This window comes from Corvus brachyrhynchos, unplaced genomic scaffold, assembly GCF_000691975.1.
Source record: "Corvus brachyrhynchos isolate BGI_N302 unplaced genomic scaffold, ASM69197v1 scaffold706, whole genome shotgun sequence".
Taxonomy (NCBI): Eukaryota; Metazoa; Chordata; class Aves; order Passeriformes; family Corvidae; genus Corvus; species Corvus brachyrhynchos.
The window spans coordinates 399,183-411,242 of NW_008238371.1; the positions used below are offsets into that span (position 1 = coordinate 399,183).

General features: G+C 41.3%; 1 protein-coding gene across 9 annotated transcripts in view; it reads left to right on the forward strand.

Moving 5' to 3' along the window:
* The window catches only part of LOC103617009 (SWI/SNF-related matrix-associated actin-dependent regulator of chromatin subfamily D member 3), a 79,152-nt gene that overhangs the window by 50,857 nt on the left and 16,235 nt on the right, over positions 1-12,060 (forward strand). For 8 of the 9 annotated variants that reach the window (XR_001862569.1, XM_017736321.1, XM_017736317.1 and 5 more), the window contains 4 exons: positions 7,529-7,651; positions 9,375-9,470; positions 9,962-10,063; positions 11,594-11,755. Coding sequence is in view for 8 of the 9 variants with exons in the window: in XM_017736321.1 (XP_017591810.1) it covers positions 7,529-7,651; positions 9,375-9,470; positions 9,962-10,063; positions 11,594-11,755 (483 nt within the window). In the remaining variant the exon portion in view is untranslated. The remainder of the gene's footprint in view (positions 1-7,528; positions 7,652-9,374; positions 9,471-9,961; positions 10,064-11,593; positions 11,756-12,060) is intronic. The other variant, XM_017736323.1, reaches the window with a different exon arrangement.

Here is a 12,060-nt window from a genome sequence, read left to right on the forward strand (position 1 = left end):
GGTACACAAGGTCCCAGCTGTAAGCTGTGCAATGGAGATATTCAGTGTCTGGGATAGGGAAGAGTGTAGGAGGCACAACACTCTACGGAAACTGTAGACAGAAAATTCTGTTTCCATCTAAGGCTCAGCAAACATATTTTAAGTATCAGTTACTCAGCATCTAGAGAATGATCAAACAGATGTTTTTCAAATTCATATATAGGTAGTCCTAGCAGACCTGTCAAAATAGAGCTAAATCTAGATAAACTTGGGTTTTTCTTAAAGTTAAGTATTTTCATTTTATTATAGTTGCAGAATTGGTAACAGCAATAGAAGTTATCTCTGCATTTCCATCTCTCATCGAAGCTCTTGTAATTTTGAAATATTTGCCTTAAAACAGTGATTCTCAAACTGGGACTGTAATCCTGGGAGAAATATGAATTTGTCTGAGGTATGTAAAATTATGTAGGGAATATGCAGGATTTCTCAGAATTATCAGCTGTAATTGCAGTTACGGTGTTAGTCACAGTGATTCAGCTGTAGAAGCAGTCGTAGGGAACCACAGATTTATGGTCTAGTGTTGCTCAGGCTGGGGGTTTTTTTCTGTCTGAAGACTAACCGTTCTGGGGAAATTTTAGGGGGAAGTGGTTTAAGCATTTTTTTCCTGAGGATAGTGCACAGAATATGTTTGTCTTGTTGATCCTACTTGGATCTCCTGAGAACAGTTGTGCTGTTGAACCCGGTGACAGCTGTGGGATGGCTCAAGAAGTGAGGAGGCCTGGGGGTTGTGCAGCTGTTGAAGGGGGAAGTCGCCTTCCCCACCTGTCAGGTCCTTTGACCACTGTCAGCAGCCCCCTTCAGCTGCCAGCTTTTCCAGTTTAGATCCTGCCTTGGTAGTTTTCTGCTTGTTGGGCACTGCTGTGTTCTCTACTCTTCTTCAGCCAGTCCTGCATTCTTGGATTGCATCTGTCATGAGAGTCTCAGAATTCCTTGTCTGCAGAGCAGCATTAGCAAGAGTCCTTGTACTGACTTCATGGAAGACCCACGTGGTCAGAATTCCAGAAAGAACTTTTAGGAGGTAGTCAGGCAGACAGGGCTGTTTGATAGATACAGCAAGCTCCATGGCCTGAAAGAAACAGAAACCAAACACTCAACTCCAGACCAGTAGATGTCGTTAAAGAAGAATGAATTACTGAAAAATCTCTGCAGCTCTAAGTCCCTGGTGAATGTTGGGAGTGGGATTTATTTGGCTAAGTATAGACATATCTATTTTATTCATTTATATGTGAGCTAGTTGCTCTCGGCTCCCTTCATAGTTGTGGGATTAAGTTGGTATAGGCAATGGTGTTCAGGGCACAATTCTTCTCATACAGAAGCGGATGTTTAAAAGAATATAGACAAATAATGCCCTAAAAAATGCCTATTTCTCTCCACTGTGTAAGCCTGAGATAGACAGCTGTGGGCATAACAATAATTTAAAACTGAAATGATTTTCATCCCAAAGCTTGAACCAGGGTCTCCTGACAGAAAGAGGGATGAGACCCATGTCACAAGCAAAGGCTCCTACTCCAGGTCCTGGCACCACAGACAGTACATTGGTCTCACCCAAACCAGAGACTGTCATCCAGGGACTGTCACTCTTTTGCAGTGAACTAGTGTGGGACATTCTGTTTGCCAGACGTGTAGAGTTGCAGTTTCCGAACTAAATTATCTGCTTCCAGGTTCTCCATTTTTAGGTTAAAAACAAGTAGTAGCATCAGAATACCATCATAGTGTCTCTCTCCCTAGTTTTGTGAATTGGGATCTTTTCCCCACTTTCAGATTTTAAGATGACTTAGGAATTGATACTGGGTTGTTGCCAGAAAGCAATTTGGGTTTTTTTCTGAAACACTTGTCTTGTGGTGTAATTTTATGTGTTCTGCTTTTTTGCTTTATGAGATAAGGAAAATGTGAACACCTAATCTCCTTCTTTAATCAGTCAATGTTTTAAATTTGTCTTTCAAGTTCTTTAATGTTCTCTTTTCTCAGGTAAAAAATTCATTCCTCCCAATCACTGTAGAAAAATAATTTTTCAATGCGCCTGGCTTCTTCTTACTGCCTGTCACTATACAACTCCTCATTCTCTCCTGAGAAAGTACCGTATACAACTACCAAATAAGCTGCTGCAGCTGATTTTGTAGACTGTTGCCCATACTAATTTGCATTTTATTCCTCTGCAGCATTCGTTTCACCTTTTTTTGAGTTTTGTTGTTGTTGTTTAAGCTTTTATAGAACTGTCTACAAGTGTTTTTCATGCACTGCAATTTTGCACTCAGTAAATATTGTCTTGTTCCTTTTATTATTCATGATATTTCTATAGTCTGCTAAGTCACTGATTTTTCTGCTTTGGGTTGACCATTTTTACATTCTTGTCCATTTTTTTTCAGGAGTTACCTAACTAATTTTGTTTCTTCTGCAAATTTTGACATATCTTGCTGCTGCTCTGAGTGAGATGCCTCTATATTCCAGCTCTGATATGGACACTCTCTATTTAACTTGGGACTTTTATAATGATGAGACAGTGATCACTGTCTTTTCTGTCTCCTGATTTTTAGTCTCCATGCTACCACTGTTCATTATGCTTCCTAAAAAGTTACTCTATATGCAAAGGCAAAACCACGGATTTTAATCTTTTCTGTGCTTTCTGCTTGAGGTTTTTATGCTATGTTGAGGTTCATAGAAATTCACCCTTAAGATATACTTAGAGAGCTCTTAACACAATACTGCTTATAAGATTGGCAGCCAGATTTTCTTGCGTCAATTGGGAATAGACTATCCGCTAATAACTTTGTTCATTTGTTTGAAATCCCAGACACAACTTCCCTGGAAGCATCCTGGAGGTTTTGTGTCCAGCCTGAGAGTTCATTGAAGGAGACGTCAGCAGTTGATGGAGATTTGTCTGGGGGATAGCACACAGATCATGGGATCATCAGATACTCGCTTCCTGATTTGACTTGAGGGATTCAATGCTAATGGAAACTGAAAAAAAACAAAGTAACACTGTAAACCAGGGGAAGCTTTCTGAAGGATTTGGCAGATTTCCAGCATTTCACTCATGTATTTGAACTTAAAGCTGTATTGATTTGTGTGAAGATGACATTGGAGAGCTTGGAGAGAGAGCAAGCTGTAGCTGTGCTGCTCCACCGTTCCTGTCAGCCTCCCATTCAGACCTGTTTGATTTCATGTGAGCTCTCCCAGCAGTTGTGCTGAGACCTTTGCAGGAGTTCATTGCTGACATGACCACTCATTTATTACATACGATTATTTTTTTTCCTTTTCGATTTCTCAAGGAGAAATTGTAAATGAAACACAGTGCGTTTAGGGGAAGGCTTTTCATTTTAATATGTCTGCAATTTAAAGTTCCTTTTGCTGAAGCAGGGTCAAAGATCTGTATCTTACTCTTAGAGAGCAAGGAGATCAAGCGTTTGCTGATTTTTGGACAAGAGATTATTTGATTTACAGTGTTGATCAGGTCTCTGTGAATTTCCCCCTGCTTAGCTTTGCCTTTGTGGGTGGTAAAGTTCTGGTGTGTTTGAAGAGATGAAGTGTGATGCTTTCTCTTTGCCCTAGAGATGTAAGTCTTCTCTTTAGTTTTTGCTCCCAACTACTGAGAATCCTTTGGTTGCTTGCTTTTCTGTTCTCTGAGAATCCACCATACAGAGAGGAGAACAGATTTTAGGTCTGTGTGGTAAAGTGCATGGCTAAGAAATTTGAAGAATTTGTTGAAAGGCAGTGGCTTCTTGCCACTGCTTTATTTAAGCTGCAAAGCAATCAAGTTGCACATAACTTTTATCATTTCCTGCCTGGATGAGATTGAGTTGCGTAACTGGAGATGGAAGAATATGTCATTCTGAGAGCCTTCTGGATATGGACTTGACATTATTGTGAACACAGGGGTACTGAGAGTGAACCAAATGCAGTGGTTTTGGGTGTGTGTCAGCAGCTGAAGAGACTTTATGGTCCGTATAGTGACTCTAAAACCCCACCCAGCACCATGTTGGTGTCTTTCTTCCTTGAGCTGAATTTTGACTGTATCTCATCTCTGAACTGGCATCTTCCAAGACTGGACATCCTTATGATAGCAGTATAGCTGTGCATGCTGGAGTTGTTACTCACTGGATGGATCCCTTCAGGTAGGATTCAGACTATAATCTTGGGTGTCTGCCAAGGGTCTTGCTTCACAGGTGCAATGGTAGTTTAAATCAGCTGCCAGGAGAATAGTTATGGTAGGAGAGAAGGAGCTTGAGGGTCCAAAGTAACTGTTCTGGCTGTAGAGCCATGGTTCTGAAATTTTGCTAGGGATTTCTAAATTTATTTTCTTTAAATTCCACTGCACAAAGTATGCATTACCACTATTGGTGATAAGGGTATGCAGGGCAAGTTAAGTGACATTGTCTAGTTCCTGGACCTGGAAGAGGAGACAGTCAGCCTCCCAAAATGTCTGAGAGCAGAACCGTTCCCAGGTAGCTCTTACAAGAAGCCAGTGGTGCTGGCAACACTAGATGTATAAGGAAGAGGTGGTAGTAATTCTGGAAAGGGCAGAAAAAGAAGGAAAAATGGAGCAGCAGCAGGGAAACATGATAAAAAATGGAGGAGCGGCAGGAAACAAACAAGATGTGGACATGATGGCAGCAGCTTCAGAAAGGTAGTTGAGGTTTGAATGTTTCTGGGTCAGTACAGTGTTGTGCAGGGCATGTTGGGCTGTTCAAGCAGTGTTCATGGACAGATGCCTCTTTCACAGTTTCTTATACTGCTCTCCAGAACATCTCTGGTAGGTCTGGCTGACTCTGCAGGTCATGTCTGCACTCTGAAAGGCATGGAGTTGCTGGAATAAGAGCAAACCTGAAGAAATGAAGCATTTTCAAGGAGATGTGAGCAGAGAAAATTTGGTTTACAGAATTTTATTTTTTTTAAATTTTATTTTACCCAGCAAATGTCAGTTTTCCTTCTTTATGTTCCCTTATTCTGTGTTTTAACGAAGATTTTTATTAGACTTAAAGCCCATTTGGTGTTGAAGTATTCTTGCAGCTGTACAATTGCCCTACCTGACTGGTTTCTTGAGGAGTAAGAAGCAAGGATCTTTCTGTGGTTGTATTTAAGAGATTATCATTGCCTTAATAGTGTTGCAAATTTGCAGTACCTTGGGCCAATATCTGAAGACAGCCCCCAGGGTGCAGGTTGGACATTTTGTTGTCGGATAGAATGTCTCTGCCCAGCAGAGGCTGGAGGCACAGCATGCCACAGTACAGACAGGTTGTCAGTAGTGTCTGTATCATGTTGGAGTCAAAGGCTAAATAGCTTTCGATGTAAAAGCAAGATACATAAAAAGTAGGAGAAATTCTAATTTTTGAGATAGCCATTACTTAGTATTTTTATTCACAATTATTCTAAGTTCCTTTCTGATGTGGAAGTCAGCTTGTATATAGGTGTTACAGTCAGGAAATAATTAAATTTGAGAAAGAGAATTTGTTGTGTAAAACCAAACACTCTAAATTGAAGAGAGAGATGCAGGAGAAACAACCAAATGATTCGCAGACTGAGACTCTGGCAAAGCAGGGAAAATACAGGGAAGCCAGCAGGAAACCAGCTCTGAAATGTAAGCTGTACCTGGCTTGTGCATGACTTGAAAGACGAGTGCTAAGGGGCTATCAAAGGGAAGGAGTGAAAGTGTGGAGGAGAGGAGCTCGATACTTCACGGTTCAGTTGGGTGTTGTTGTTAACTTGGTTTTAGGTGGACTGGACAAGACAGCTAGAGAGAAAGGGAGACATCTAAAACACTCAGATTTGAATAAGGATGTTACTGCAGAAAATGATCTTAGTGATGAAATGACTTCTGAGGAAACAGACATGGTTCCTAGCTGGATATGGGGAGACATGAGGAGAGAAGGAGTTTCCAGGGTAAATGGGAGAATGACGATAATGTCTTTGGAAACTGAAAGAAGAGGAAATGGAATCAGTGATATAAATGTGAACTATCAGGAGAGTATCTTTGAGGAACTCTTAAGTAAAAGCCTGCTTGTGTATGTGGATACAGTTCTGCAAGTAATCCAGATGGGTATAAAATTTGGGAATGGTGCATAAAATGTGCAGAGTAATTTGAAGAGTTGTGAATTTAAAAATGTGAAGTCCTTCACAAGTCCGCTGCATGAAATAGAGACTTAGGGTCATTAAAATAATTATATTATGAAAGAGCACTTTGGCAACAGAAATGCTGTGGGAAAGGATGGAGAAAACATTGATTCACAGGAATGTTTTTCTGCCTATCTCCCTGTTCTTACCTGTGTAAACCTGTCATTTTCTGCACTGATGGCACTTTGGAAAATCCTGTTCCCTTGCCAGAACATACTGTTGACACTCCATTTCTATCAAACCTCTCCGTCACTGTCTTCTCCAGATTTGGCAAAATGTAGTAATTTTTCTGTTCCTCTTCAGCCATACATCTCTGCCTTCCCCATTCCTCTGTGCCAGATTATGCTCTACAACCTGCTGTATGTAACTTCCTTCTCTCCTATGTGTGTGTGAAAGCTTTACAAGATTGCTCCTTTCTTCTGTTGTTTTGTCTGCATTAACTTGATAACTGTAGCCTTTTTGACGTTGTGTTATACATAGGTATTGGAGATTAGAGTCCCAAAGTAATTTTTGGTAATAATCTTTTCTGGAATCCATGCATCAGACTTAATGGCTGTGTTTTCCACATGGTGCATGGCAGGAGGGGTGCTGAGAAATGACACGGCCAGAAGCCATTACACTGACTGGGAAACTTCAGGTGTTCTGTAAAAATGATTATGTGTAGGCATGATTGTATCTCTGACAGACTTGAGCACCTACCTCGGTGTTAGGAATGAGGCAGGGTGCCTTCCTTCACTCCGGTCTCCCAGCAAGGTGGAACTGCAACATGTTTGCTGAGGGTGAAGGCAGGTGGGGTGAACAGGAGGGTAAGGCAGCCGGTGTGTGTCGGTGTGTTCAGGTGTGTCTGCAGGAGGATTATTACCAGATGCTGCATGATGGTAGAATGCAGATGAGCAGAGATGTGCGTGACAGGTAGTTTGCTGCATGAGCTGATTTGTGATTGCCATTTACAAATTTGAACTGATGCAACTATGAAAGACATTTATGTTGCAATAGAGTTGCAGCTGAGTTTTAGCAATCTAGCTAGGTTGAAGCCAGAAAGGACATCATACCGTGCTTTTCTCACAGTGATTTCTCAAATATCTAATCCAGACCTACAGGATGTATCACTTCTCAGGCTTGGCAACCTCCTGTCTTCCTCCATTTACACTGAATTTTAGTATGTTTGTATAGCCAAGAGTTTTTGAAAGGAATTTTCAGATTCAGCTCTTCAGTGTATTTTCTTACATGTAACAGAATCTTAAATTCTAATATAACTGGTGCAACTGTACAAAACATGGAGATTCTCTACTAAATGTGTAATTATCACCTTTCCTGTGGCTTCCTCAGATCTTGAACTTAAACTGGATATGTACTTTTCCCTTGTCTATGTGTATAACAGCAAAAGCGGAAACTGAGACTTTACATCTCCAACACATTTAATCCTGCAAAATCAGACGCTGATGACTCCGACGGCAGCATTGCTTCATGGGAGCTGCGCGTGGAGGGGAAGCTCCTGGATGATGTATGACTTATCTCTGTTTCACTGGGGCTGGAGGACTCTAAAGATTGTCCTTTGGGGTGGTAGGTTTTACTGGGGACATCAGCTGAGACAAGACACGTCTGAATGGTAGTGTTGGCTTGTTGCTGCTGGGAAGGCACCATGCCCAACCCAAGTGAGGGATAAGGCCCTAGTGGGAATGTTGGAGAGTGCAGCAGAAAATGAGGCAGATGTAAGGACAGGACAGGTAGGAGGAAGTGGAGATAAGAGGGCTGAGGTGAATCCCTTCAAAGAGGTGGCAGGGTTCAGGTTACCACAGGTGTGATAATTCAGGCCTACAGCAAGCATTGCATCTTGTGAAGAGCGGGATAACAAGGAGAAGGCAGTACTTACATTGTACTTAGGGAGCACAACACGATGTAGGAATGGTTAGAGCAAGGATGGAAGAAACATTTTATCATTATGAAGTCCTCAGAAACCTCAGTGATGGATTTAGCTGTCCTTGGGGAAGGCTGGACTTTCCTAATAAATCATCTCTTTGAATAGACTTCACAAATAAGTGTTTATAGGCTAAACAGATGGAGAACATGCATGCATGGAGAGGGCAATGCTTTCAGTCTGTCTGGAGGTAACTGTACATGAATCAGAGTCCTGCTGGAGGATGAAGTGGTGAAAAAGTGCAACATCTGGGAATTGCAGTTAGACAAATTCAGTTTAGAAATTAGAGCATATATTTCAATAAAGAAAGATTCTTTATTGGAGCAACATAGCTTTTCAATTACCGGCATTTTTAAATAAAATATTATCTGCATGAAATACAAAGAAATAAATTGGAATCCTGTGGCCTGTATTCTGTGGAGAGTCAGTTTTTAATGTAGACAGTATGAGCTATGTAGTAAACAACTAATACTGATAATTAAGTGAAAAGACAAAATGTAAAAGGAGATAGTTTTGCTTCGTGCATGACCACTCTGCAAAATTTAATGTAATCTGATAAATCAGACCAAGAAATTAGCATTCATCAAAAAACCCCAGGCTGTTAAAAAGAAAGGTATACAGAGGCCTTAGGATCGTAGAATGGTTTGGGTTTGAAGGGACCTTCAAGACCATCTCATTCCATCCCACTGCCATGGGCAGGGATGCCTTCCACTAGCCCGGGTTGCTCAAAGCCCTGTCCAACCTGGCCTGGAGCACTTTCAGGGATAGGGCAGCCACAGCTTCTGTGGGCAATCTGTGCCAGGGCTTTACCACCTTACCACCTTCTGAGTGAAAAATGTCTTTCATTAAAACCATTGCCCCTCACCCTGTCACTACAGGTCTTGGTAAAAAGTGTCCCTCGATCTTTCTTACAAGCCCCCTTTAAATACTCCCTGGAACCTGCTTTTCTCTGGGCTAAACAACCCCAGCTCTCTTAGCCTGTCCTCACAGGAGAGGTGCTCCAGTCCTGAGATAATTTTCATGGCCATTCTCTGGACCTTTCTCATGCATGCCATGTTCATCTTACAAGCCAGTCCTTTTCAATAACACTTAAGAGTCAACGAAGTCTTACCTAAAGTACGCAGTGTTCCACTGTTGTTGAGATTTTTGCATCTTGCCCTGTGTTTGTCAGAGGGAGAACTCAATTAGATTGATCACACTTGTGACTTACATGGGATTTAATGTTCAAGACAGAGAGACTGAGAAGAAAGTCTAGGACACAAACTAATAAATGCAGCCTCATACATGTCTGGTTCTTCTGCTTGTACAGCTCAGCAAACAGAAACGGAAGTTTTCATCTTTTTTTAAGAGTTTGGTTATTGAACTGGACAAAGATCTTTATGGACCTGACAATCATCTTGTGGAGGTGAGAAGGTTGTGCCCCCTTTGCATACAAACCAGTTACTGGCACGCATAAACACCTGGTGCCTGTTGTCTCCCTTGTTTAAGGGACCTTGCATTCATTATTTCATTTAAGATATTTTCAAAGTTCTCAAAATTCCATTCTTCTTAAGAATGTTTGCTAAAGGAATCTACTCTAAAAACGTAGATGGATTAGTGATGTAGCGCACATCTTAGAACAGAATATATGAAAAGATGAAAAAATTGTACACGTTTTTCCTAACAAATAAAGTGTGCTAACAGCAGAGCGGGTTCTGCACTAAAGCCGAATTGAAATGACTGGCGGGGCGGAGGGGTGTTGTGGTTTGGTTTTGTTGTTGTCAGGTTTCTTTTTTAAATTGCCAGATCTTCAGAAAGCTTGTACTTGTCTGATTCTAACATGGTGTACTGTGCGAGATGCACCTCCATGGACATCAGTGGAAAAAAGACCAACAGTTTTGCTTTTCTCTTTGTTAGTGGCACAGAACTCCCACAACCCAGGAAACGGACGGCTTCCAGGTGAAGAGACCTGGGGATGTCAGTGTGCGATGCACGTTACTTCTCATGTTGGACTACCAGGTCAGTGCACTGCTTTCGGCATGGAAAATACAGCTTCTGGGACCTAGTGCAATGGAGCAAATTCATCTTGTCACATACATCAAAACCCAATGTACTTGAACTTGCAGTGTCACATGGTCCATTGAAGTTAGAATGATACCAAACTGACAGATTATTTAAAATCTAACGGGGACAAAACAAGTGAGTTTCTAATATAGTCTAGCAAAATATTGGTCTTGGTATTATGATAATTAGTATTTTTATTGTCCACCTGAAGAAAAAATAGGCATTTCCTCCTCTAGCTTCTTAGGGAATAGTCAGATAAGTTGCACACAAGTTACGCATGTGGTTCTTTAAAAAAAATTCAAAGGAGTAGCTTTTGCTAATGGTACCTGAACTGTGTAGCTGTGGCAGCCTTACCTTGGCACAAACGATGGACGCTGCAGTTGTGGAGCTCACTAATCTGACTGAAACCATCTCTGGAAGAAATGTTGCTGTCTTAACGAAACTGTTAAGAATGCACTGCTGCGAGTAGATGGGATCCCCCTTTTCAATGACAGTTCAGGCTCAGATGCGTTTTGATGGTATAACTTTTAAGAACTTGTTCTCTGCCACCTTCTTTCCCCTCCAGGCAAATAGCATCTATTCAAGATATAGACGCTCCATTTTATGTTAACAGAGGGAAAATTTTATTGATTTTGTGGAGCATATGGGCTAACTGAAATACTGATATAGGCAGCGAGAATTTTTACTGTTAAGACAATATAATGATGTTTGTTATGCTCACCGTTATTATAGATTTATGCTTTAGAATAGATGTTCTTTTATCCTTAAGTCTTGATTTGTTATAAAGCTAGCTTTGGGTGACCTGCCACCCCTCAGACTGGTGAATACTAAACCCGAGTATGAGTACACACTTGAAGAAGCATCAAATTCCAAATTATCCAAGGAATTTATATTACTAGAGATGGTAAACAGGGAAGTTGAATTGTATCACTGAGATCAGGAAAAGAAATAAAATACATTGACTGGTTGTGGCCGGGTAAATGTTTTGGTGTGCACCAGAATGGTGGGAACATGCCTGAAAAAATAGAGTTCCAAGACAGTGTGTGGATATGAGACAGCAGTTATTAGCAACTGTGGAAGCATCATCCTGCCTTCCTTCTCACTCTCTGTGGTTCATTTCCAGTAGTTCAGAGGAAGGGCTGTTCTTTTTCTTCTCCCATTCCCAAAAGGAAACATTTGCATCAGTGTTGAAAAGGAAAATTCTTCCTGAGTCTTTGTGCAAGTTTTTATTATTTGAAGTATGCGCTACAAGTAGTCCATGTGCATAGCACGGGTACAATGTCCCTCTTCCAGAGTACCAGATTTCCAGAGTTGTATTTTGTGGTGGGACACAAAAACACAAACTTGTATTTTTGCAATCTCTGCCACTGAATGGGATGCTTCTCCTGAGGAGCAGAGTCCCCCGAGAATTAAAAACTGAAACTTCATACTTGTGTATCTGTCTGCTTTCCTCTTTTTTGCCACCTCCTTTGCTTTCTGTTCCAGCCTCCCCAGTTTAAATTGGACCCAAGGTTGGCCCGTCTGCTGGGGATCCACACACAGACACGCTCAGCCATCATTCAGGCTCTCTGGCAGTACATCAAAACAAACAAGCTGCAAGACTCCCACGATAAGGAATACATTAACTGTGACAAGTACTTCCAGCAGGTAACTCTTTTTTAGACACAGTAGCTCTTTAGAAGCAAACTGTAACATCCAGCCACAAATTTGGGATGAATGAAAATGACTGATTTTTATCTTCCCTTAATGATTTGCAGTATCCTCAGTATTGAATGGCTTTCAGCAGCCACTACAATTAATATCATTAACAGCCTCCCCATGTGCCAGTGTTGTCAAAACCCCCTACATCTGGTGGTTCAGCACTCCCACAAAAGCTGTGGCCTTTCCAGGAAGGAGGACTTCTGTATTGATTTGATGGGGTTTTTTCCTCCATTGTACCATTTTATACTAAG